Here is a 25,950-nt window from a genome sequence, read left to right on the forward strand (position 1 = left end):
GAGAATCTTATGTCTATACATTGCAAATGGAAGTGAAAGTTTCTTTTTCAAATTTAGGTATGAGCTCATTTGAATAGATTCAACTGATACATGGATGATGTTGAAAGGGCTTGAAAATGAAATAGTGCAAGCTTTCTACCAAAAAAAAAACTGCCTGCATTCATTTAAGCAATTTCTATCTCTGTTCTCACACTAAAGACTCTTATTTAATAGGATTGTATGTATACCATATGAATGAGCTTTTCTCATACATCGCTGCAAACAACATTGCTTACACCTCATTGTTTCTTTATTGTTAATAAAGTTGTTATGATTATATTGACCACTTTATCCATTTATTTTGGTTTAGTTATCAATAGGGAATTTATGAATAATTGTCCCTATCTGGTGCTTTAATCTGACCCGCAGAAATAAGTGTTTTAGAGCTTCATTTGAAAAATCAAAAATTAATCCTATCAATATTTTTAATGAGATTAACTTCATCCTTTTAGTGTGGAAATCAGATATATCCACTCAAAATTTTATTACCCTTAACAGTAGAAAGCAGTTTTATATACCAATCTATCTTCTATTGAGGAATGATATTGTATTTAAAACTATTTTTTGTTGAGATGTATCAAGTTTATTGAGGCAACATCATCAACATTATCATTTAACATCCGTTTTCCAAGCTGGCATGGGTTGGACAGTTTGATAGGTAAGCCGGGGAGCTGTACCAGGTTCTGATCTGATTTGGCAAGGTTTCTTTGGCTGGATGCTCTTCCTAATGCCAGCCATTCCAAGATTGTAGTGGGTGTCTTTTTACATGCCACTGGCATGGGTGCCATTGACTTGACACTGGCAATGACCACAACTACAGTCTCACCTGGCTTGACAGGTCTACACAAGCATGGTATATTGCCAAAGATCTTGGTCACCTGTCACTGCCTTCGTGAGGCCCAACACTCGAATAGTGCTTTTTATATGCTACCAGCACATGTGCCAGTCAAACAGCACTGGGGAGCATGACTTGCAAAAAATACCAATACTATTTTTTGGTAGATATTTAATACCATTACTGGAATAACCATGAAATTTAATTTTGCAGCTAAAGAGTGAAACACCAAAAGAACCGTTATAATTTTTTGGACTATTAATTCCATCATTAGATATATATGATCTTCATACTATATATTTACATATATAGTATTGAATTAGATTCAAACTAGAAACCTTTAATTCTACACTAAAGGGGTAATAACATTCTTATCCACAACATAATAGGTTCTTAGTTTTAATCAAATCTGGTGTTACAGCCCCAGCTCATTCAAAAGTATCTTGGATCGTAGGGCAACATGCTGTGCTTGGGGAGACCTATTGAGTCAAGTACATCAAAATCAAAATGAAAATCAAATGGAAATTGTAGTTGTGATCCCCGTGCCAGTGGCATGTAAAAAAGCGCTGCCTTGACTGGCTTCCATGCCAGTGGCACATAAAAAGCACCCACTACACTCACAGAGTGGTTGGCATTAGGAAGGGCATCCAGCTGTAGAAACACTGCCAGATCAGACTGGAGCCTGGTGCAGCCTCCTGGGTTCCCAGACCCCAGCCGAACTGCCCAACCCATGCTATCATTGAAAACAGATGTTAAACGATAATGATGATATATGTATATCTATCTATCTATATATATATATCATCATCATCATTGTTTAAAGCGGACGTTAAACGGATGATGATATATATATATGTGTGTGTGTGTGCATATATATATATAGGAACTAGATACTTAATGATAAGTGGGTTAATAGCCTAAAAAAAATTATAATCTTAGCAATTTATCTCAAATATTTAGACATCTAATTTCTATTAGTTATGATTATAATAGAATAAAATGTATTAAGAATCATGTCAATACTAACCATATCTTTAACTAATTGTTATTATTTGGCTGTCAAGCAATTTATCAGACAGTGTGATTTCAAACACCTACCCGGTTTAATATCTTTGGTTTACAACTAAATATTGAAGGATTGAGAAAATATTAACTTTTATATGTTACGAATGGAAGAACACTCCTGCTAGCAGCAAATAATTTTGCTTCAGTTGAAGCATTTCTATTCCTACATAATTATGCATAAATTTCATTATTACTGTTCTCATTATTTTAAAAATTATTATTATTATTATAGTTCAAATTCCATTGAGGTTGACTTTGCCTTTCATCCTTTCGGGGTTGATAAATTAAGTACCAGTGAAATACTGGGGTTGATGTAATTAACTCATCACCTCCCCAAAAATGGTTGCCCTTGTGGCAAAACTTGAAATTATTATTATTATTATTATAATAAAGGGCAGGGACTGGTAGAATCGTTAGAGCGTTAGAGCCGTGCTTTTGCAGTATTTAGTTTTAGTCATATAAATTCTGAGTTTGAATTCCAGTTGAGAAAATAAACTACCAAACAAATACTTGGGTTGATATAATCAACTGCTTTCTTTCCTTCAAAACTGCTGGCTATATGACTAAATCATTCAACTTCACTTTTCATCCCTTAGCAGTCAATAAAATAGTGCTTGTTGAGCACTGGTGTTGATGTAATTGACTGGCTTCAACCCCTAAAGTTCAGGCCTTCTGCCTCTATAGTAGAACAGATTATTACTATTATTTCAAGTTGATTTCCAAAATTTTTCTAATACAAATTTATCCAACATTTTTGTCCTTGTTATTATTCCCATGCCACAATGGAATGTTAATGCAAAAATAAGAGTTGTAAATAATGCATACTGTATGTGTTTCTATTTTTTTTATGCTAATCAATTCAGAAAAAATAACAACAAACAAATAAAATAGTAACAAAAATATTTAAATATCAAAAAATAAAATAAAAAATAAAATCGCAGGAATATTTAAGGAAGATGAGACAGAAATACTCACTGCAATTTTTCTCATCAGAGCCATCACTGCAGTCATTTTCATGGTTACAGAGCCAGTGGTGTGGGATGCATTGCATGTTAGGACAACGGAAGTTACCTTCAGAACATGGATGATATTCTGCAGGGAAACAAAACTAACATAGAGCAGCTGATAGGAGCTGGTATGATGTAAAATCTCAGTGAAATGAGAATGTGATAGCTACACTGGGTGATAACAAACCATTCAGTTGCAGTCAAGTGCGATTAATTATTTCTGAGGAGCTTTGCAGTTCATGCAATCTAAATACGCTGATCAGAAACAGGAGGGGAAAAAAAAAACAAAGTACAAAACAGAAAAGAAAAAGGAAAGGTTTGTTTGTATAAGGGAACTGAATGTTCATTATGAAATTTAAAAAAAGTCTAAGAAACAAAGAAATATAATTTTACTTACATTATGGAACATATCCATTTTAATTAGATATTATCTACAAGCTTTCTGTTCCATATATGATTACAAAGTAAATGATTATAACCTATTCCCCTCTTCTTTGATTGGTTAGAAGAGATCAATAATAAAAACTATCATCACCTAATATCATCTCCAGTTTATTTGCATCATGAAATCTCTTTTTTTTTTTGTGCTAGTGTCATTTAAGAGACTAACTGGATCTATCTTTTGTAATAGTAATATCTATGATTAGAGCTACAACAAAGCTGACTTATTCAGTTTCTTTACAGTCTATTTTTTTTAATTAAAATTTTTTTTTTTTGAGTATTCTCAATAAGCAGTAGTATTTGTCTTGCAAATGGAATACACAAATTATTAGAATAAGTTGGAAACCTTATCTAATATTAATCACAGAAACTGTGAGATAGAAGTAGCAAATATTTTCATTCTGAGACAAAAAAAAAATTAATGTGTAACAGTAATAAGGTGCACCAAGATGTTATGTTATTTCATTTAATGTATGATAATTACCATCTTAATATTTTTACAACATTCACTAAAATATTTTCTTTTGCAAATCCAAGACAGATTTTAATTGATTTTGAGATAAATGTAATACAGTTGAAAAAAAATTGTCAACTATTAGTCAAATTGAAACTATATCTTAGATACATTACAACATAAACCTCAAACAAAAACTTAAATGTATTTAGAGTATTTTAAATACACCATATGTGAAAGAAACAAAAACTTAGCTTTTAAGTGAACACCCAGCAATTAAATCATACTAACATATTTACAAGAAATGGCAATGTAGATGTCTGAGAGGAATGTGCTTTTAGGTTTGGAATTCTTAATTTAAAGTTTCAGGATGTAAAATGAGTAATGGCATAATACTAGAGGTTGAATCATTTGATTATATCCACATCACTTATAAAACTGGTCTCATGCTAAAGAAAAAAAGATAATGTGTAATATCAGAAAAATAATAAATTGCTTTCCTGAAGATTCTATAGTTTGCAGGACAAAAGAAAGCTAGAAATGATTGAATGGAGTGTGAGTTCTGGTTCAGAAAACTTTAAACAAGGCAAGGAAGTTACATGGATATCTTCCAAGATTCCAGTATTAACTTGCTTGTCTTTTCATGAGTCCTGAAGCCAATAAAATGTTAATCTGAAGTATGGTAAGCTTTTTTTGTTTTTAATTGGTTTAGTCTGGATGAAGAGGTTGCATCTGAGATTGGTGGGATTGATGCCGTTAATGTTGCTCTTGGAAGAGTTGCCAACTACAAAGAAGATATGCAGGTAGAGAATTCCAGATGTTTTGAGAAGGAAGGACAGAACAAAGTAGTTACTGTTGGGCCAATGGGAGATGAATACACAATACAAGTAAAGAGAAAAAGAGTCATAAGCAAGATGGGAGTGTCTGACTGAAAATGTTATGGAACAAGGCAGGTCCAAGGTGCAGAGGCCACAGCAGTAGTGGTAGGCAAGACAGAGTGAAGAGACAGCATATTTGTGGGTCGGTGGTTGGAGTGTGTTGGCAAGTTTGAAAGTTGAAAGACAAGATTAATGGAGTAGTTATTTGAAAGAGTTTTCTTAGTTCAATAGTTTCAGGAAAATTGCTATACTCAGTCTGCAACATTGGTATGTGTATAAACTCAACACTGGGCAGTATGTATAAGAATGGATGCAGTGAAATATTAGCCTGAATGGCAAAGGAACAATAGTTTAAATGCATGATGTGGAGTAGTGTGGGTGACAAAGTGAAAAATAGTTATATCCTGTAATTTCATTTACTTAATTAGTAATGACATGAAGCTAAGTAAATAGTAAAGTATCAAGAATTTCTATTCCAAGAAAAAAAAAAAGGGTGAATCAGATGATAGTGATGCTGTTGGTGATGAAAATATAGCCAAGACAAAAAGTAAATGATATTAGTAATAGAATGTTGCTCTTAAGGAAACACCCTGTTTACAAATGGTGTGAATAAACATTGTATATATATAAACACTACATGATCAATTAAATAATGCTAGTATATTGGTAATACTAACCACAGTTAAGTTCATCACTGCCATCAACACAATCAGGATCGTGGTCACATTTCACAGCAGCTGCGACACATTGGCTGTTGTGACACTGAAACTGATGCGGTTCGCAAGTATCTGACAAATAGGAAGATAAGTATTAACAAAACTATGTATGAATTCATTCAGTGAATACTCAGAAAAATATATGGTGATTAAAAAATAAGCTAACATAAGGATAATCCTTCATGGAAACCACGAATATTTAAAAAAATCTTACTATTGTTTTGAAGCTGCCAGTAGAGTTATATCCAAAAATTTTGACAATTTTGTTGTCAACACTAAAGTACAAGTTTTTCAGTATGAACCACTGTTACTCTATTCACAACTCTTATCAATTTCACAGTCTATCAGAATGAGCTCTAAAAGTTTTGAAAAGTTACCATGTAATTTAATCTACAATTTGTTTTAATTTCATTCCTTTTCCTTCATTGAGAGGGTGTTCTTATTATCTCATCGCGTTGAGGTAAGTGGGAATACATAGAAAACAAGGAAGAAGGATTTTACAGAAGTAAAACTAAAATGGTCAATCCAAGGTGATTTAACATTAGTATTTTGTAAACATGGTGAAAGCTATAAGAATAACAATGAATAATGAATGAAAAATAAAGCTGAAGAGAAGAGATTGGATAAGGGGGAATATCATATTTACTGTTGTTTGGTTTGCAAATTCCATTTTGGTAAGTTTCCCCTGGAGGACAATAACAGTCTTCATCTCCAGAAGGCTTTAGAATATGTCCAATGTGGTTTTGACAGAGACAAGTTCGATTGTTGTGTCCAATATGCAAATGATGAGGTCGAGGTACACAGAGCTGTGAGCACATCCCATTCTTGAAAGAACAAGCACTTGAAGCTGTAAAAGTAATAATAAAAAATATACATAATATTAGTTAAAAAAAAATATTTTTCAGGGTTAAGTTTTAATTTCCTCTATTTCATAATGCAAAATGTGTTTCAAGTTCTTCATTCAATGTTGCTTCTAAAAAAACTCCCAAAATTAATTTTCACCACCACATAGTCATGAGTGAAATTAGAGGTGATAGTAAATGGGTCATTAATGTAAAGAAAAGACATACAGTAAGCAAACCTTTGGGGAAGGAGGAGAGGCAGTCACCAAAGTTGACAGAATGTGGGTAGGAGAAGCCACAAAAAACACTATTGAAATAGAAATGTTAGAGAAAAATAGAAAACAATACTTACTACTTTGAGCCAATTGATGGACAACCTTCAAATCAGTTATACCAGTCACATTGGTTAGTATTGTAGTTACACCATAACCATTATTTTTGTTAGCAGTCAATAAAGCTTGTTTGCTGAGATCAGTCCAGTAAATATTTTCCTAAAAACAATTAATTAAATGATAATGTACAAAGAATCTGACATGAAAGCAAATTCTGGAATCTTTATAATTTCAGAAACATTACTCTATTTACAAGGAGATGGGGATAAAAATGTGTTTGTGAAGTGAACTTCTTAAACCCACAACCATGTCTGTATATATATATATATGTATCAAATGAAATAAAATGTGCATATATATATATACATACACATGCATATGTATACACATATATTGTGTACACACCTACATATACATACCCACATATGGATATACTTATATATACCTACACATACACATATCTATACACGTATGTGTACACCCCCATACACTCATACAAAAAATACATAAAGGTAAATGTATATACACATGCACGTATATACATATACGTACACATGCACATATGTGTGAATGCATATGTATGTATGTGTGTATGTACCTATGTGTGCACATGTGTGTGTGTGTATAATCTTAATCCTGAGCAACGCCGGGTATCTCTACTAGTGAATTAATATAGATTTATGAATACAACCATGAAATTGTGAGTAATTCTATTTGTGTGCTTGATTGAACAAGCAGTTAAAAAACAATAAGAATAGAAATGACAACAATATGTGTGCACATGTGTGTGTGTATAATCTTAATCCCAAGCAATGCCGGGTATCTTTACTAGTGAATTAATATAGATTTATGAATACAACCATGAAATTGTGAGTAATTCTATTTGTGTGCTTGATTGAACAAGCAGTTAAAAAACAAAAAGAATAGAAATGACAACACTATGTGTGCACGTGTGTGTGTATAATCTTAATCCCGAGCAACGCCGGGTATCTCTACTAGTGAATTAATATAGATTTATGAATACAACCATGAAGTTGTGAGTAATTCTACTTGTGTGCTTGATTGAACAAGCAGTTGAAAAACAAAAAGAATAGAAATGACAACACTATGGTGACATACCTTATACACCACAATAGCATAGGGGTGTGGGATTTCATTGCCTTTTACTATGGCCTTTCGGTCATTGCCATCTAAATCTGAAGAGACAATTTGATCCAGAAAGGCATCTGTCCAGTACAATCGTCCCATCTGGTGATCAATAGTAATGCCATTGGGCCAAACCAAATTATCTTTGCCCTCAACTATATTGGTGATGTTGCGGCAGTCCATACTGGCTTTGACTATACGTGGGTTAGTTGATGACCAGTCTGTCCAATAGAGGTAGCTGTTAGAAAAATCAAATAAAAGAAATCATTTGTTAGATCAACAAAGATTTATTTTCAGGGTTCAAACCTGGCCAGTAACAGTAGGAGAGAGAGACAGCAGTTATGGGATGTACCTAATATTAGGATTTCTCTTATGCTTACAGTTTTGATCTAAGTATAACATAAATACAAGGAGCATAGGAAAGACATTTTTAGGAATGCATTTTACCATTCATTTATGTACAGTATCAATGGGTGGGACAGTTTTCTAAATATGTATACTGCTCGAGCATTTGTATTCTTTACAGCTTGATGTTCTTGCTGCTACTAATTATTCAACTGTAAAGTTGGACAGGAACCTGACTATTAAGAAAGTATGCTGACCAGATTTATATGACTTAATGAGAGGTAAAACAACTTAGCAAAACTAACATTACAATTTCCTTTTTGTTTTAATACAAAGTTTTCTTATGGTAATAATTATGTCTTTTTATCCTGGTAAACACAGTTATCACTACTCTCACATGGCCCATATCCAATGACCACATTGATCTTTGAGATATCTGAAATCTACTAATTATTGATTTCAGGTAAGTTATTCACACAAGCATTTGCTAAAATAATAATAAATATATGTACCCATAGTGTGGTTTAAGAGCAATTGATCGAGGTTTATCCAGGTTTTCACTTCCACTAAGAAGTGTTCTCCTGAAACGGCCAGTTTTATGCACCACTTCGAGCTTGCGAGCCCCAGAATCAATCCAATAGATATTGCCAGAACTCCAGTCAAAGGCCATTCCTTCAATGCCAGAAACATCTTTTTCAATAAGAACCTCAAGGCTATGGTTTCCATCTAAACAGAGTCTCTGAAAGTAGAGTATGTTGAAAGTTAGTGGGTTTTGTGAGTATGAAAATAAAGACAAGTGAAGAAAAGAGATGAGAGAAGAAGAAAAAAAAAAAATGGAAGAATCGAGACTACTAAATAATATCTTAGCAAGAGTAAAAGCAATTGGAACAGACCATGAATGTGAGGAAATGAATGGACTGTAAAGGATAATAGAAATTATTATAAAGGAAAAAGAAAAGACAGCATAAGAGAAAAACAAAAGCACATGAAAGTTAGTTAATAAAGAGAGAGGATAACTAAAAGCATAGCTATACTGAGAGGAAGAAACACAATGTTATTAAGGCAATTTAAACCAACCGTTATAGTGTTCAGAGCCAAGTCTCCCCAGTAGATACAGTTGTCTTCTTTGTCAAAATCAAAAACTACAGCATCAAGGATGCCTCTTTGTACAAGGATGTCATTTTTCTGGGAGCCAAATTCATATCGATGAATCATTTTGCGTTGAGCATACAAAAGGAATTCAGGAATTTCTGAAATAAAAATATTTAATGCTTGTATATATAAATGTATATGTGTGTGTGTGTATGTGTGTGCATGTATATCCTATACAACAAAAATGTCCTTCCTAATGCCAACCACTTTACAGCATGGACTGGTAATATTAGAAAAAATTACAGCCTGAAGCTGTAATTAATGTTTACTTGAAGTATAACAGTCTAAAACACTATATTATACAACATTACTAACATCTCACTACATAACTCTATAAATATTTCAAAACTGCCAGGCCTCAATATTTCAGCTAGATCTATGTCCATATAAATTATGTATAAGAAACACAACAACCATCACCATCATTTTAAAGCCCACTTTACCATGCTCATATGGGTCAAATGGAATTTGTTGGAGTGGATTTTCTATGGCCAGATGCCTTCACTGATCATGGAGAAATATTTCCTCACCTGCTTCCAAGTAAAGCAATATTTCTCCATGACCAAGGAAAGATCAGAAACAAAGGACACTATTTGGATGATAGTGATACTCATTTACAACTATCATGTGATATCATGGCAGGGAGACAGTAGCACACACACACACACACATACGCATACACACACACACACATATATATATACATACACACATGCACAGACACACATACATGCATACATACATACATACGTACATAACATGCTTCTTTCAGTTTCCTTCAATCAAATCCACTCACAAGGATTTGGTTGACCTGCTTATAGCAGTGAATGTACCTCCAATTGGTTTTTATTTACAGTTAGATATTTAGGAGTTTTCAAGACAAATACTGTTTAGTCTTTGAATAATAGTCCAGCACTCCACAAACAGCCCACGACCAAAAATGGTAATCATCATCATGATCATCATTTTAACATCCACTTTTCCATGTTTGCAAGGTTGGACAGAATTTACTAAGGCAGATTTTTCACAGGCTGATGCTCTTCCTATTGCCAATTCTCACCCCAATTCCAAGCAAGGTAGAATATTTTTTTGTAGACTATTGAAATGAATAACACTGCTTGTATGAGAGTGACAATCATTTACAACTATCATGCAAGGTCAAGACACAGAGACACAAACATACTCCACTACCCATCATCATCATTTAAAGCCTAGGATGATATATATATATATATATATATATATATATATATATATATATATATATACACATACATACACACACACACACACACACACATGCACAAATATATATGTAGATGCATGGGGGCTGAATGTTTATGTCTCTTTGTCTTGACATTGAATGATAGTTGTAAATGACTGTCACTGTCATACAAGTAGTGTCATTCATCACGGGCTTCTTTCATTTACTATCAACCAAATCCTCTCACAAACCTTTGGTCAGCTTGCGCAAAGTACCATGTGTTGGGACTGAACCCAGAACTATGAGGTTGGGAAGCAGGCTTTTCAAACATATACAGTCATAGCTATGTCATTAAGAAAAAATTTGAGATTTACTTTATTATACTTTACATGATTTATTACTATGGTGTCACCAGTCTATTTAGACAAGGCTAGCTGAAGTCATGTGGGATGATTAAAAACAGTAACCCAAATGCTTCTTAGCACTTGAAGTTTATTTCATACAAAGAAAAGTTGTATTACCTTTGACTGGACAAGAATTCATTTGTGGGGCATATATTGCCTCCATTCCACCTTTGCAGCTATCACCAGCAATACGACGGTAACTGGCAAAACACAAATAAAATAGTTATGCACACATCTTAGTTGATAAGGGAAAGCAAGGGGGAATGAAATAACATAAATGTATTTAGTAGAGTTAGGAGTGAATTTGTAAATAGACATCAATGTATAAGGTGTTTGTGTGTATGTGCAGAGAGAGAGAGAGAGAGAGAGAGAGAGATTGTTATTGGGAATGGGGATGGCACATACAATCTAATAATTTCTGAGTAATTAAATACATAAGACCACTGTTTAATCTCAATTTTTCAAAAATAAAACAGATGAGAAAATATTTCCCAGTGGACAGAATGTAAAAAAGCGAAACAAAATGCAGTGATACCTCACAGTACGAGTTTAGTTTGTTCCATGACCAAGCTTGTCTTATGATTTACTCATTTTACAAACCAATTTTCCTCATTGAAATTAATCAAAATATAATTAAGCGTTTCCAGCCCCACAAAACCACTCAAAAATAATTTTTTATGGGTTTTGAAATAAAAGGTGTAGTTACAAGTGAAATGGCAATTATAAAAAAAGAGAATGCAAAAGAAATATGCAAACTGGTTTTATTAACTGAATTACCTTAAAGATGGGATGATTTGTGTGCTTGTATTGTGGATTCCCACTCGTACTTCAAGACAAAAATTTGCACAAGTCTTGGCTCGTACAGCAAATTACTTGTACAATGGAGCACTGGTACTGCGAGGTTCTATTGTATATTGTGTATGCTTAAATTTCAATTTAAAAATATAAGTACAAACCCTTTGGTGTAAGAATAGTAGGTTCCAGGATAGCAAGGACTTGGTATTTTATGTATATCAAGGTCTGAATTGGGATCAGTTTCACAGGTCAGGCTGTGTCGAGATCTTAATTTAAAGCCATAATCACTGAAAGTGGAAATAAAAATAACATACATGTAGCATCATCACTATCATCACCATATATATATATATATATCATCATCATCATCATCATTATATATATATATATATATATATATATATATATATATATATATATATATATATATATATATATATATATATACTATAGATTTAGTTATATGCATGAAAAATGAAGATAGAGAAGAGAGCCAGAGACACACTGACGGGTGGTGGGGCAATGTATGAATATTGAGTGAGACACAAGAACACTTAAAGTGAAAGATATTTTTCCTCTCAAATGTAAGAAAAAAATAATATTTACAGTTGTGTAGTGAACTTATTTTGATTACAATCAAAATTTGAGGTTTAAGGTGTACAGTCAACTTAATTGATTCTAGTTTGATATTTTAAATTATTGATGGAAAAGAAAAAGTAATGTCAGGCTCATAAAGACAAAACTAAAACACTCTATGACATTCAGTACAGCTCCTACTGTTTCTGCCACCTGAATGATAAAAGAAACAAAGATGTGTGCCAATGGTAGGTTCACACTGGAACATTGTAAGTGAGGAAGAATTTATTAAACAAGCAAGTTATTTCCCACTCCACACTTTCTTGTTGCCAGTCTTGAAATGCACAATATAGTACACATGGAATGATACTGTATCCCAAATAAGAAATAATGAAATAAAACAACTAATAATGTAATAGATTTAACAACTCATTTAATACATGCTGCATCTTGTATTAAATAAGTTGAATACAAAATGTATTTTTGAATGAAATACTGAATACCAAATTGCATACAAACCATTCAAAATCTTCCCTTGTACAAGTGCAATTCTTTGTAATTATTGGACGTATGTATTCTTCTCCATTGTAACATTTTGCATGTGGGACACGTTTTTCAATGATATCTTTCCTTCCTAATAGACACCCCCTGATTCCTTCAGTTTCTTTCAGAGTATCAGACAAAGACCACTGTTTGTAATCTTCCTTGCTGCAAACAGACTCTGAGGATGAAATTAAAAAAGAAATTACAGTTTGACTATAAATTACAGATAGCAAAGGGCTGAATTGTTCAAAAACTTTCATACCTATATTAATACATTAATGAGAGAGGCACAGAGAGAGAGGAAGGAGAGAGAGAGAGATAAAGAGGGTGTGGTGCATACTTGAGCATGTGTAATTGAGCACCTATACATATCTGCAGTTGTGTGTCTTTACATGTGAATATATCTGCATAAGTATGTATGTTTTCATATATTTTGAAAACATAAAGATAAGAAGACCAGCATGTGCTTTCAGCTTTGAGCTATTTGTGAAAGGAGAATATTGAGAAATTGCAAGAAAACACCAACAATGTTCAGTAGAGTTATGAGCATAGAAGAGTAATTATGATGTTCAGTTGATTAAATAATCAGATCAAGCATGGGTAAGGGACAATTACTAGTTGAGTTAATGGTGGGTTGACAGCTTTTGCAAATAGACTTAAACTACTAGTATTGCAGCCACATTGAGAGGATGGTCAAGGATAGAATGCTTTTTATCATCAGTCTGTTTTATAAGAGCTGACGTTGGTCTAAACAGCTATGAACTGATTGAAACAAACAATGGAAACTTTACATGGTTGATTGACCTGCTTGAACTAGCAACCAAATCTCCCTGAAATCATAGCCTAGGCAATCTATTCCTCTTGCAAAACTCTACATTAGCCTCCAATGACAGCCCACTTGATGCAGCTGCTGCATCTACATCCTTAGAGTGCATCACCCCAGTCTCAGTATTAAACACTGCATCTCTCTGGAATTGGTTGCCTTCTCACATTGCTCTTGCGTTCCTCAACCTCAATGTAATTTCTTGATCTACTGGAAATAGTAGCCAAAACCAACCTCAAATTACATCCTACCATCTTCAAAAAAGACATTATAATTGGCGAGGGGGAAGAAGATGGTTAATATTGGAATGCCTTCAATCATAAGTCAGCTAAATCAAGGCTGACCTGGAGAACAACATTTAAAATTATACATTGGACATATTAGCTTCTATTAAAAACAGCAAGAGATTCATTGTAAACAGAGATTTAAAGTGTAGTTCAATAATAGATACTGATGTATTTTTTTGAAACTGTACTGAAACAGAAATTAATAAAGGTGATAAAAAATATACTTACTGAAGATAGAGCTCAGATTGACTTGAACAATTAGCCACTCGTGTTTTTCTGCATATGATCCAAAAATTGAAAACACTGTGGTTTTTTCACCTGGTTCAGTCAATAAACCATACACCCAAATCTTTCGGTCAGTAAATTTTAATGATGTCCAGGTTTCACCATTGTTCCAGGAATAACTGGTATGTAAAATAAATAAACAAATAAATAATTTCTTTTTTTTTTAAAAGGCCAGCTTCCAACCCAGGTCGAGGCAACAAAGTCCACTCGCCACACACCTCGGTCCTGGATATATTCCAGGCCAGTCTCTGCAATCAAGTTGTTAATGTAAGTGTGATGACATTTTCAAATAAATATACAAATAATGTCTAAAATAAAACAAATAAAATTAATCATTTTCTAATATAATGATATTTGGTATATTTTTCATTGCTGTTCGTAGGTAAAAAGATGTATGACATTATAGTGTCAAAAGAAGATGGTTTTCTCAAAAGTGATTTAAAAAAAAAATCTTTTTCAATATGATTGTAAAAATGAATATCTGTATAAAAATTATTGCATATAATATTCTTGTGTAACTTGGACATTTTCAACACAGTGGCAGAAAATACTCTTAGATTAAATAATCTAAAAATGAAAAGGCCTAAATTTTTTATTGGAAGAAAAATTTCTTCCAAAGAGCATGTTTAAAAGGCCTATAATTTTTAACAAGACAGATATCAGTGAATATCTATAATATCAATTGCTATTTAAACTGAAAAGGAGTGGACAGGGTATATTATTAGACCTCAGTGAAGCATATTTTTCCAGGTACTTAGCAGATGTACAATGTTGTGGCTGTGAAAAATTAGCATGTTTAATAAATAATTAAATCACTGAGGTTATCTATTGAAAGATGCCACTATATGGAGCTAACACACACTAGAATGTGCTTATGGCTGTTTAGGTATCATTTCATAAGAAAGTAAAGGAAAACTGCATGCATAAAGTGAAAGCCAAATCTACACATACAATAAAAGGTTATTTATTTATTTTTATTTTAACTAAGAAGATGTCTCTCAATTTCTCTCCTGTCAACTTTTCCCTGGAAAAGGACTCTGAACAAAATGTTGGATTTTCCATTCCCCATGGCAAATTCACTGTACTCTCTTTACTGATTTTACTACATAAGTCTTGTGGCCACAAACCAATACCAACCTCATTGGAGTTTGAGTATAAATTAAGAGGTTACCACACTGTAAGTTTAGGGTTAGAATATAACTTCAGTTAAACAGAATCTAGCACATACTCACTTATAGGTAATTTATACAGTTAAAGTAAGACAGTATGTACAAATATGTATAAGCTTATGCAACCAAAGAACAAAACGTTGAACATTGACATGTGAATATTAAAAAGAAACTGTTTACGTACAGTATTGTGTCTGTAAGTGCAGACTGCTTAATGGCCACAATAAGTCCACCATGGTCCCCAAAGATGAAATAATGCTTGTCCAGTAAGATCTATAAAGAAAAAAGTACACACATTGCTAAGTGAACATTAAAAACAAAATAAGATATCAGGTCATCTCATAAGTTCTCTACAAATTTTGAATAAAGAAAACAAGTGATCAAATGTTATATTGAATTGAAATTTAATCATCAATGTACTTTCCCTGATTATCTATGACTTCCTTCCATCTATTTTAATCCTATCAATGTAAAACTCTTTTGGTTTCAAAGTGAAGAACTCTGAAATGTCAGTTTTGACCTCCTCCTGACTTGTGAAAGTTATGTCTCCTAAATGATTCTGTAAACTATGAAACAAATGGTAGTCTGAAGGAACAAGGTTGGGAGAATAAGGTGGATGAGGAATTTTTTTCCCAACCAAGCTCTTTGATCTTCTGTGATGTGATCTTTGCAGTGTGGGGTCACGCATTGTCCTGATGAAACATCACTCCTTCACGATTCCCTAAAGTGGGTCTTTTCTTCTTCAAAGCTTGGTTCAAATGCCCTAATTGCTGACAGTAGACTTGAGCATTGATTGTTGTATTAGGTGGTAATAATTTAAAGTGAATTACTCCTTTGCAATCCCACCAGATAGAGAGAAGAACCTTTTCCCATGAAGTTCCCTTCTTGGTTGTGGCTGAACTTTTTCCCTTTTACCAAGCCATTGTTTATGGCATTCAACATTTGATTATGTGCCTCAAATACTCTTTGGATACTACTATGTTAGAAAGGGTTTTAATCAAAGAAATTTTAATTCTATTATTCTGTAAAATAATATTTAATTAGTTTAAATGTACACAAATGCATAAAAATAATTTTTAATTCTATTAGACATTCTAAAATACTATAAAATTTCATTCAATTTTAAAAAAGGTAAAATCAGACAGAACTTATGGGATGACCTGATAGTTTGACAAGAACTCATTGCATGTAATTTATTCTAAATTACCTGTTGGTAGTTTATATTTCTTGGCTGGCACAAGTGATTTCATTAAAGTGGCTACTTTAAATAATAGCTGTTATTTCCTGAGAACTTTTACTCAGTGTGTAGCAACTTCAGCATTTCATAAATTAACATTACTGTGACAGAGCAAATGAAACTTTTGAGACCTCATTCAGAGCACCAGCAACAAATTTAGAACCCCAAAATTTGAGCTATTAATTCATAAGCAGGGTTAAATTATTTTTATAAAATACATGTAACTTCTACAAAACAAGTAAGATGGGGAAGGTTAAAAAAAAATTTCTTCACACATTTTTATTGCTCTCAAAATGTGTGTGTGTATGTGTGTGCATGCATTTTAGAGCAAGAAAAATAAGATTACTTTCTCACCTCATGCCAAGTAAGGCCAGCATCTACTGACAGGAATACATTTTGGTTATACTGTTTGATACGACTACCAACAGTACCAGCAGCAATTATAAGTCCTGGTGCTGATTCTCTTGAGAGGATTGGCTGAGAATGACTATTGGGATAAAGATGTTCAAGTTCTTGGCTTACATGCAAAGAACAATGAAGCCACTGCAAAATAAAAAAAATGGATGTAATATAAGTTTTGTAATACAAATAAAAATTACGAGGTTTTAGTTGAGCCATTAAAAAAAGGCCTTAGACAAGTACAATACCTACAGTTTGGTTTTAAATCTCACTATAAAAGTATGATCTAATAATGCAGGGGTCTCCAAAATGGTCGATATCGACCCCTGGGAGTTGATGGGACTATTCAAGGGGTTGATAAATGCACATCTATTTGATTATTATTTATTTATTTTCTTGTACATGCCTGTGGGGTCGATGAGAGGTCAAAGATTCCATGAAGGGGTCGATGCTCTAAAAAGTTTGGGGACCCCTGATCTAATGTAAAAACATCTAGTTTGTATACATACATGGAAAAATAAACAGAATTTCCCATAAAGCTGTTTCAAGACTAACTGTTACTAGTGTCTTTGCTAAATATTTATTTAGCAATTTATACTAATATTAATGCACAACATGGTATCTTTTAGAAAATCTGAGTCAGTTATAATGAAGACATAATTATCGCATTTTTTTAAAAGCCTTGCTGTAAAAAGAAATGAGCTAATGTAAATAATTTTAGTTTTTTCATATTTAAATAGTTCTACAATAACTTTTTATTCTAGTGGCATTTAGTGACAAAAATATTTACAAAATGTGTATGCTATATATAACTTGTAAGTTCTAGGTCACTTGTAGCTTACTGCTATGTAGTTCTGAAAGCTTTATCTGAGATTTTCATGCAGTGTTCTTTGTATAAAAAGGATTGTAACTAAATACTGCAAGAAGCTTCACCAATTCTGTTATACCACTGCTGTCCTGACATTACTTTCACTATTTAGTGTCAAATTGACTGAGACACATTTTATAAATATATACTTTCTTTAATTAGAGAATTTCCACCCACAAACAAATATTGTGTGGGTTGTATGCTGTTCCTTATACAAGTCATGTTTCCTTGTATTATAGCCACTGAAAGTTGTTGATGAAAAAGTAAAGTTTTGTACATGTCTGTCATTTTAATGAGTCATCTGTATAATCATCTAATTCAAAATACCTTCCTTATTCATTATCTGAGTATCAGTAACATACATAATTTGAGTATCAGTACATACTTGATTAGGTTGCTTTAATTACACTATAACCCTTCCTTTTCATGTTTATTATTTGCTACATTATTTCTAAAAGTTTTTAAAACTTTCAAGGTTGATAACTATGACTTGCCCAATAAAAGAAGATACCTTGATCTTAAAATTAAAATAGCAAAAGCAGCTATCTCTAGACAACAGCCTAACTATTAGACTATGAGGACATTATTTCTGAATGTTAGTCATGTTTGCTTAACTCTTTTGATATGAGCCTGCCTGAGACCACCCCTGGCTCTGTAGTACAAATTCAAAAGTTCTGAGTTAAAATTTTCCACTAGAATTTGGTCTTAACTTATGTTCCTAACACTAGCTTAATAATACCAAAAAAATAAATAAATATCACTGAAGCAAAATAACACCAAATATATAGTGCGTGTGTTTTTATTGGCTAAACTGGCAATATGACCATTCCGAAATATAACAATATCTGTTTCAACACACGACTTCACATAAAAAATCTTGCACAACAAATATTTAAACGTAATACCAAAATTGTTTTACTAAATTCTTTGTTATATTTAAAATTAATTGAAACAAACACAAAATATCTCAAAAGGAATATGGTAACAAAATGGTTAATTCTGTTGATAACAGCAAAGTTAGAATTATTTACAGAAACCTATGTAAATTGTTAAAGCAATTCTGAAAAATGTTTTCAATTGGAAAGAATCATGCAGGATTTTATTTGTAAATAAAAATTACTGAAAGCAATATATAATACCAAACAGGAAATAATTTTCAGTTTGAGTCTCAATTGTTTTTAAAACAACAAAAACAAACAAGCAATAAGATTTATAATGGTATTTAAAAAGTTTTTTTTTTTCAAGTAATCTTCAATGTTTTATTTTGGTTTTAAGGGTATTAAATCAGTGAAATCAAACTCCTTGGTAAATGAAACATATAGATGCAATATCCCAGAATAAACTAGCAGGCAATATTAATTTTAGCCAGGAAAAAATGAAAACAAAAACAAAAGAATTGAACAAAACACATGCAGAATTTTACATACGCAAAATTCTATCTTCATGCAGTATGAAGATAGAGCATTCAAAACTAATGTTTTGCAAGTAAGCTATCAACTGAGATTTTAGCAGCAAATTGAAATGTTGACTGGTATAGTTAAGGGGTTAGATAGAACAACCTTACAAGATTTACAACTGTATCTGAATATATCTATAGAGCACTGAAATAGCTTCATATGCAGGGATGGAAAGTCATGCTGTTGTTTTTTTTTTATAATCATTGTCATGCAAAGATGATCTAAATGGAAAGAATTACCTTCTTTCTAAACCAGTGAGTGTAAAATGACTACACAAAGAAATGAATAAAAATAGGTGAAAATAAGTTATGTAGTTTCCTTTTTTTTTTTTTACAACATAATGTTTACTTATAAACAACTCACCTGCAAGTTATTAACCATAATTAAAGAAGTAATAATGACGGAAGAAATGATAATTGTGGACATGATAATGATAAACCTTAACCATTTTACCTTACTCTAAAGGAGTGAGAAGAGATGTATTTAATAACTAAAAAAAAGGGAACTTTTCAACTCTAAGACATGCCCATGGATAGATAAACAATAAGCTTATTAGTTCCACTGAGACAAAACATTATATTAAATCAATGATTTCCATTTTAGCTATGCTGCCATTATATTTAAGGCTTCTTCATTTTACAGTTAAATTTTCAGTTGGTACGATTGTTGTTATTTTGTTGTTCAACCCCAGGTCAATTCTCATTGAACAGACCAAATATCAAAGGTATCCCAGACATGACCACCTCATCATTTTTAGAATTATCAAGAACTACATTATCTAATGAGGCCTTACTTTGTAAGACAGTAATGTGTGAGTTGATTGGGGGTGGGGTTGCTTCTTCTAACAAGTTTTTCAACCATATTAGAGGCTCTCTATGTATAATCGTCATATGTAGTAAATATAACCATTCTACTAGAGACAAAGAGAGTGACACATAGACATTTTTTAATGAAAAATGAAAATATTTAGACAGACAAAAAAACTATTAAACAAAATTGTAAGAACTAAAGTGGTGGGGGGAAACATCCAAAGTGATTTAAAACAAAAACAAAAAAAGACATTCAAACAAAGATTACAAAACAGCTTCTTCAATTTTTTTTTTCATTCATTTAAATATCCATTGAAATTTAGAGGGGGGAAATTAACTCTTTTATAACATTACAACAAAAAAACATATGCATGCTTTAAAAAGACACAATGATTATAACTTCATGGATTTTTATGTGGTTAAGATTCATGATGAAAATTATTAAATAAATGAAGGCTTGTAATAGATAATAACTAGTGTTTAAAGGAAGATATGGAATTAGAATTAACCTAACTCCTTGACTTTTTTTTATAAATAATTTTTTTGTGTTATTTTATCTTGCTAAAGTATTTCCAAAGTCAAACATTTTTCAGACCACTTCTATTTACTTCTGTTTATCTCATAAGAGTATGAGATAAACAGATATAAGAGATAAAACTCAGAAGTTCCTTTGAAAGCTCTTAACAAGGGTAGTTGTTGTTTAGTATTGCTAGATAATTCTTTAGCACTATTATCATTTGATTTCATTAGGAAATCACGTATCTTATCAATTTACACTCAAGTACAGGGAGTAGCCCCTTCAAATCCCTCTTTGGTGATTCACTTATGTTAAGTGCCTTATAAAATTTTGAGGATACAAGAGATGATGCTATTCTTTTATTAAACACTGAATTACTGATGTTAATGCTATCAGACAATATAAGGAACACTTCAAAGATGCATCTACCAACTAATACAAAGAAGACATTCAAAGAAAATCTATCTCTTAATAACTGGTAATACATAAATAGAGAATGAAATCATCACCAGCATTATCATCATCATCATCATCAGGTATTTTTTTTTGCAAGAACATTTTAGGCTCAAAGAGTCTTTATGTGCATTATTTTAGCTATTATTACTAAAACTAAGATAGTTTGGTTAAATTTGGAAATGTTTATATTTTGCTACTGCTCAAAAACTGAATCTACAGATATATGTAAATTGTACATAAACCCTCTTGTATTGGCTGCTGTGGAAGATAAGCTCGACTGTAAGTAATGGTGGTATTGCATCTATAAATATTCAAAGGTATGTGCAAACAAATTCCTTTCTCAGTTTATTTAATTTTTTATTTTGTGTATTTTTATTATTTATTATTCATTCTTTTATATGTTTCAATCCTAGAACTGTGGCCATGCTGGAGCACTTTTGCCTCTTGATTTTCTTGGTAGTTAGATTTTGATAATCTAACCTGGTTCAACAATGCAACTTATCCTTTGGATGCCTTTGGCAGAGTCTATTCTGTCGCAAACAATCAAACCAGGCTTCTGTTCTGAGAATAATTCTATACCTTAATGCAATGTCTCCAGCTGCAATATCCTTGCATAATGTCACAATTTATTAAAAGGAAGAAGTTAAAATAACTTTTCTGCAGAGGCCTGGTCCTGTAACTCCTCAAAAGGCCTAGCTATTTGTTGGTAGGCCCAGTCTTGGTTACAAATTTTCAGCTGGGCTATTTACATAGATTTTTTTAAAAAATCAGTTAACAGAAACAGAAACATATTGGCCATGATTTCTGATTCCCTTTCTCCCATCACCAGTCTCAAAGGACCTGCAAAGATCATGAACACTGCCCACCCCCCTTTGACTAAGCCACAACAACAAAAAAAAAAGGGTTTTATAGAAGGATGATAATCTTTTTAATACTAGTTACACAATCATGTGAGCAACATTACATTGATTTTTCTTATTTTTCATGTATGTTATCAGAAGTAAACAAGTACTGCATATTGCTAATGATAAAATCTAACTCAGACATGGGTAACATTTCTCAAGAAGCAAGCTGCATGAGACATGGCTCATCATCAGGCAGGCTGCACTACTAAAATAAAAATTCAGGGTAATATTTTGTTAGGTAGGCCATTAAAAAAAGTCCCTTGGACTGCTGGTTGGCCATGACTGATCTAACTAATAAACTTTCAGTCATTAATTAGCTTTATATGTTCTTGTCTGCCTTGTTAAATTCTTCTTAGAAAAGCAATTCTAGTGGGCAAAGAGAGTAAAGAATGTAGTCCACACTGAATTACAAGAAACGAATCTCAAACATTATTAATTGCATGACAATGTGATATCTCCTCTAAGTAAAGACATTTTACATTTTACAAGATAAAAAAGGCAGCTATAAATAACAGACAAGAGCTACCACTGAAAATCGTTCTTCAATTCACATTGATATATTAATAACCATCACCAACAACAGTACTATTCTGTGAGTCTTTTTCATAGGTTATTGTCATTCTTGGCAACATACTCTCCTCTCAGAAGCCAAATCTGACCAAACATTATTTTCAGTTTTAACAATAAAAATATTGTGGATAATTAGCTAAACATTAAAAAATGGAAATTCTTACTTACAACAGAGCAGTTTAAAACTGTTCCATCTCTGGTTTTTTCAGGAGCCAACAGAGGACGCCAAGTGCCCCCTTTATTAAATGTTATCAAGCTAATTTGGTTATCAACATTAAAGGAGTTGTTCATGAATTGTGAAGCAATATAAACACCACGTACACCTTTCACTTTGTGAATATCAGCAAATGATTTATCTGCATAAACACTAGAAAATAGAAATGAATAGTTTTAAAAAACGTGCACATATATATACATATACAGGGTACAATGGGTAAATTGTCACCTTTTTATATTTTTAATTTTGTGCATGTGCATTCTTTGTTTTTGATTTTGTTGACTACACAGTATGATAGGGTCAGTTGGGAACTGTCTGTGAGAGAAAAACAGCTCCATGATGCAATTCACTCTGCCAGAAATTTGAAAACAACATGCTGTACTGCTTGGCATTCATGCCAGAAGCTCCAAAACAAACATTTCAGAATGTTTGGGTGCCAATCAGAGGACAGTGCATGTACTGAGAGTGATAAAAATCAAACATCCAGTCAACATCATGGTGTTTGGAGTGATCACTAGTGATGGCGACATTATACCTCCATTCGTCTTCCCATACAGCCTCAGACTCAACACAGAGGTCTACATCAAGTGCCTGGAGGAGGTAGTGTTACTCTAGGTCAAGAGGGTGGCTGCTGGAAGACACTATGTCTGGCAATGGGACTCTGCACCATGCCACACAAGCAGGAGAACCGAGTCATGGCTGTCAGACAATTTCTGCAACCACATCACTCCTAACATCTGGTCACCTAACTCCCCAGACTGCAACCCCCTTGATTATTATGTGTGGGGCACAGTTGAGCAAGAGACCAAAAACCTCTTTGTAACACCAAGATGAACTGAAGACAAGGATTATGGCAGTATTCATCAACTCAAACATAATGATGGCATTACAGGCATGCACTAGTTATTACAGAATATATAATCTGGTAAACCAAAGAATCTGTCCTTAGTACTTTTATAGCTGAATTTCATAAGATAACACAGATGATGAAATAAGAAGAGGAAAAGGCAGAAGAAGAACAGGAAATTACCTTAGCCATGTGTCTTTATTTGGACCTTTAGGCTTGAAGTATATAATTCTTTCAAGGGATAAAGAGAACTTGATCCCGTTGACATCAGAAACAAATAGATTGCTCAGATAATTATGATGGTTAACACATACAAAAACTTGGTCTTCAGATGCATCAGCTATGTAGTAGTCCTGAAAAAAAAAATGTCAAATTTTTATGTGAATATTTCAGTACATGTATTTCACTGATGCCAATTATAAAAATAAATGAACAGTATTAGTAACATCATTCAAAATACACATAAAAAAAAAGAGAAAAAACAAGGAAAACAAATAAGAAAAGCAGAGCTGCCCTGTCTTTTGCTATCTCTCTTACTTCCATTAAATGCTGCAGGGGATGTCTAGTAAACAAATACTCATACATGCATGCACTCGATTAATTTTATGAAGTATGAAGGAATACCATAAAATAAACATTACCTTTTAACTATAACCTAAAATGTTGAAAGATTGATGTTTGGTTAAATTTATTTTCTTTCAGTTCATTTCTCTAGAATTCTCTCTAAAGTTGTCTATGAGATAATGAATAAAATAAGTAACATTTACCATATTGTTCATTTGAGGCCAGAACTGGGCCAGTTTGAATTCACCACCATTGCGAGAAACCCATAATTGGAGATGAAAAGGATGAGATGATCCAAAATAACGCTGAAATTAACAAAGATATAGAAAATTCATGAGTCCAAATCAAACAGCAAATAGTCAATGATTAACATACATAAAACTTTAGAAACTATTACAACTTGCTAAATGCAACAACTTATATAGTCTTACAATGACTATAAGTAGTAATGAAGAGAGATATTATTGGAAATTAAAATGTAAACCATCTGACTAATTTCAGATGCCCTGAATAACATATAAAGACTGAGAATTTATTAGTACTGGTTATCCTCTTCTAAGATATATTCTCTATTCATCAGCATCCCAGGTTTAAAGTCCATCTTTACCAAACTTTTACAATTCAAGAATCCCATCCCAATAATGAAAAAAAAAAAAAAAATTGAAAGCCAGACATACTCAGATAACAGGTGATCTAGGTATGTCTGGCTTTCGATTTTTTTATTTTATTATTGGGATGTGGTTCTTAGGGTCTTTATTTGTTTGCCCAATTTCACCTTTGTGTTTAGTGATAACATTTGGTTTGGTCAGTTTGACTTTTATGTCAGCATGGTGGTACTGTTTACTAGTACCCTTAATTATTAATTGAAATTTTGTACTGTTATAAGCTTTTTATACCTGCTAAACCACTATTTAAAACAATAATATCCTCATATATATATGTATGTGTATATATGTGTGTGTGTATATATATATATATATACACACACACACACATACATGCACATATATATATACATATATGTGTATATTTCACATGCACATACTAATTGTAAACAGTCATCATATTCATGCAAACAGTATATATATATCTTCTGTGATAATATGTTCAGACACTGAGCTGTTTATTGTTCAGAGGACTAGGGAAGTATTATTTTGCTTGGAAATAGGTGAGAGTTGGCAACAGAAAGGGTATCCAGTCATAGAGAAACCCGCCTCAATAAGTTTTGTCTGACCCATGCTAGCAGGGAAAAGTAAATTTTAAATCGATGATGGTGATGCAGATGATACTACTTGAAATTCAGTAGAATATCTTAATACTTTCATGAGAATATTTCTAATGAAATACAATGCCTAGGTATTTCAGTTCATTTTGAAAATAATGACAAATTTGTAGGTAATTTGCAAATTAACTTTATTAAGTAATATTCAGAATGCAACTGAGAGGTGTTCTTCAAGAAAATAAAGAGAGAAGGTTTTAATTTAGATATGAACATTTTTAATGGGAGACTTTGCATCATAGATCTAGAAGTAGAGTCAGGTGTATTGATATCAAAAGGATTAAGAGATTAGTTAACATTCAGATTGTAAAATGTAATGCTTATTTGCATTCTTTTTCATTAATAATGCATTATCTTGTAGCTTTGAAACAGCGATGATGTGATTGCTTATTTTTAGAAGGACATAGACGTGGGAGGTCAGATCTGGCCACTTTAAACACAGATACAATATTTGGGTCACATGTGACCAGTTTAGATACTAAAAAGT

General features: G+C 32.5%; 1 protein-coding gene across 3 annotated transcripts in view; it reads right to left on the bottom strand.

Moving 5' to 3' along the window:
• LOC115212089 (sortilin-related receptor) overlaps nucleotides 1–25,950 on the bottom strand; it is a 120,914-nt gene that overhangs the window by 32,175 nt on the left and 62,789 nt on the right. For 2 of the 3 annotated variants that reach the window (XM_036503360.1, XM_029780919.2), the window contains exons 6-22: nucleotides 24,388–24,489; nucleotides 23,804–23,973; nucleotides 22,725–22,923; nucleotides 19,539–19,568; nucleotides 16,930–17,118; nucleotides 15,523–15,611; nucleotides 14,113–14,288; nucleotides 12,751–12,952; nucleotides 11,817–11,942; nucleotides 10,978–11,060; nucleotides 9,178–9,350; nucleotides 8,613–8,839; nucleotides 7,729–7,993; nucleotides 6,630–6,768; nucleotides 6,082–6,282; nucleotides 5,397–5,507; nucleotides 2,915–3,031 (exon numbers count right to left, since the gene is read on the bottom strand). In XM_036503360.1, coding sequence (XP_036359253.1) covers nucleotides 2,915–3,031; nucleotides 5,397–5,507; nucleotides 6,082–6,282; nucleotides 6,630–6,768; nucleotides 7,729–7,993; nucleotides 8,613–8,839; nucleotides 9,178–9,350; nucleotides 10,978–11,060; nucleotides 11,817–11,942; nucleotides 12,751–12,952; nucleotides 14,113–14,288; nucleotides 15,523–15,611; nucleotides 16,930–17,118; nucleotides 19,539–19,568; nucleotides 22,725–22,923; nucleotides 23,804–23,973; nucleotides 24,388–24,489 — 2,599 coding nt within the window. The remainder of the gene's footprint in view (nucleotides 1–2,914; nucleotides 3,032–5,396; nucleotides 5,508–6,081; nucleotides 6,283–6,629; nucleotides 6,769–7,728; nucleotides 7,994–8,612; nucleotides 8,840–9,177; nucleotides 9,351–10,977; nucleotides 11,061–11,816; nucleotides 11,943–12,750; nucleotides 12,953–14,112; nucleotides 14,289–15,522; nucleotides 15,612–16,929; nucleotides 17,119–19,538; nucleotides 19,569–22,724; nucleotides 22,924–23,803; nucleotides 23,974–24,387; nucleotides 24,490–25,950) is intronic. The other variant, XM_029780920.2, reaches the window with a different exon arrangement.

This window comes from Octopus sinensis, linkage group LG5 (assembly GCF_006345805.1).
Source record: "Octopus sinensis linkage group LG5, ASM634580v1, whole genome shotgun sequence".
Classification (NCBI taxonomy): Eukaryota; Metazoa; Mollusca; class Cephalopoda; order Octopoda; family Octopodidae; genus Octopus; species Octopus sinensis.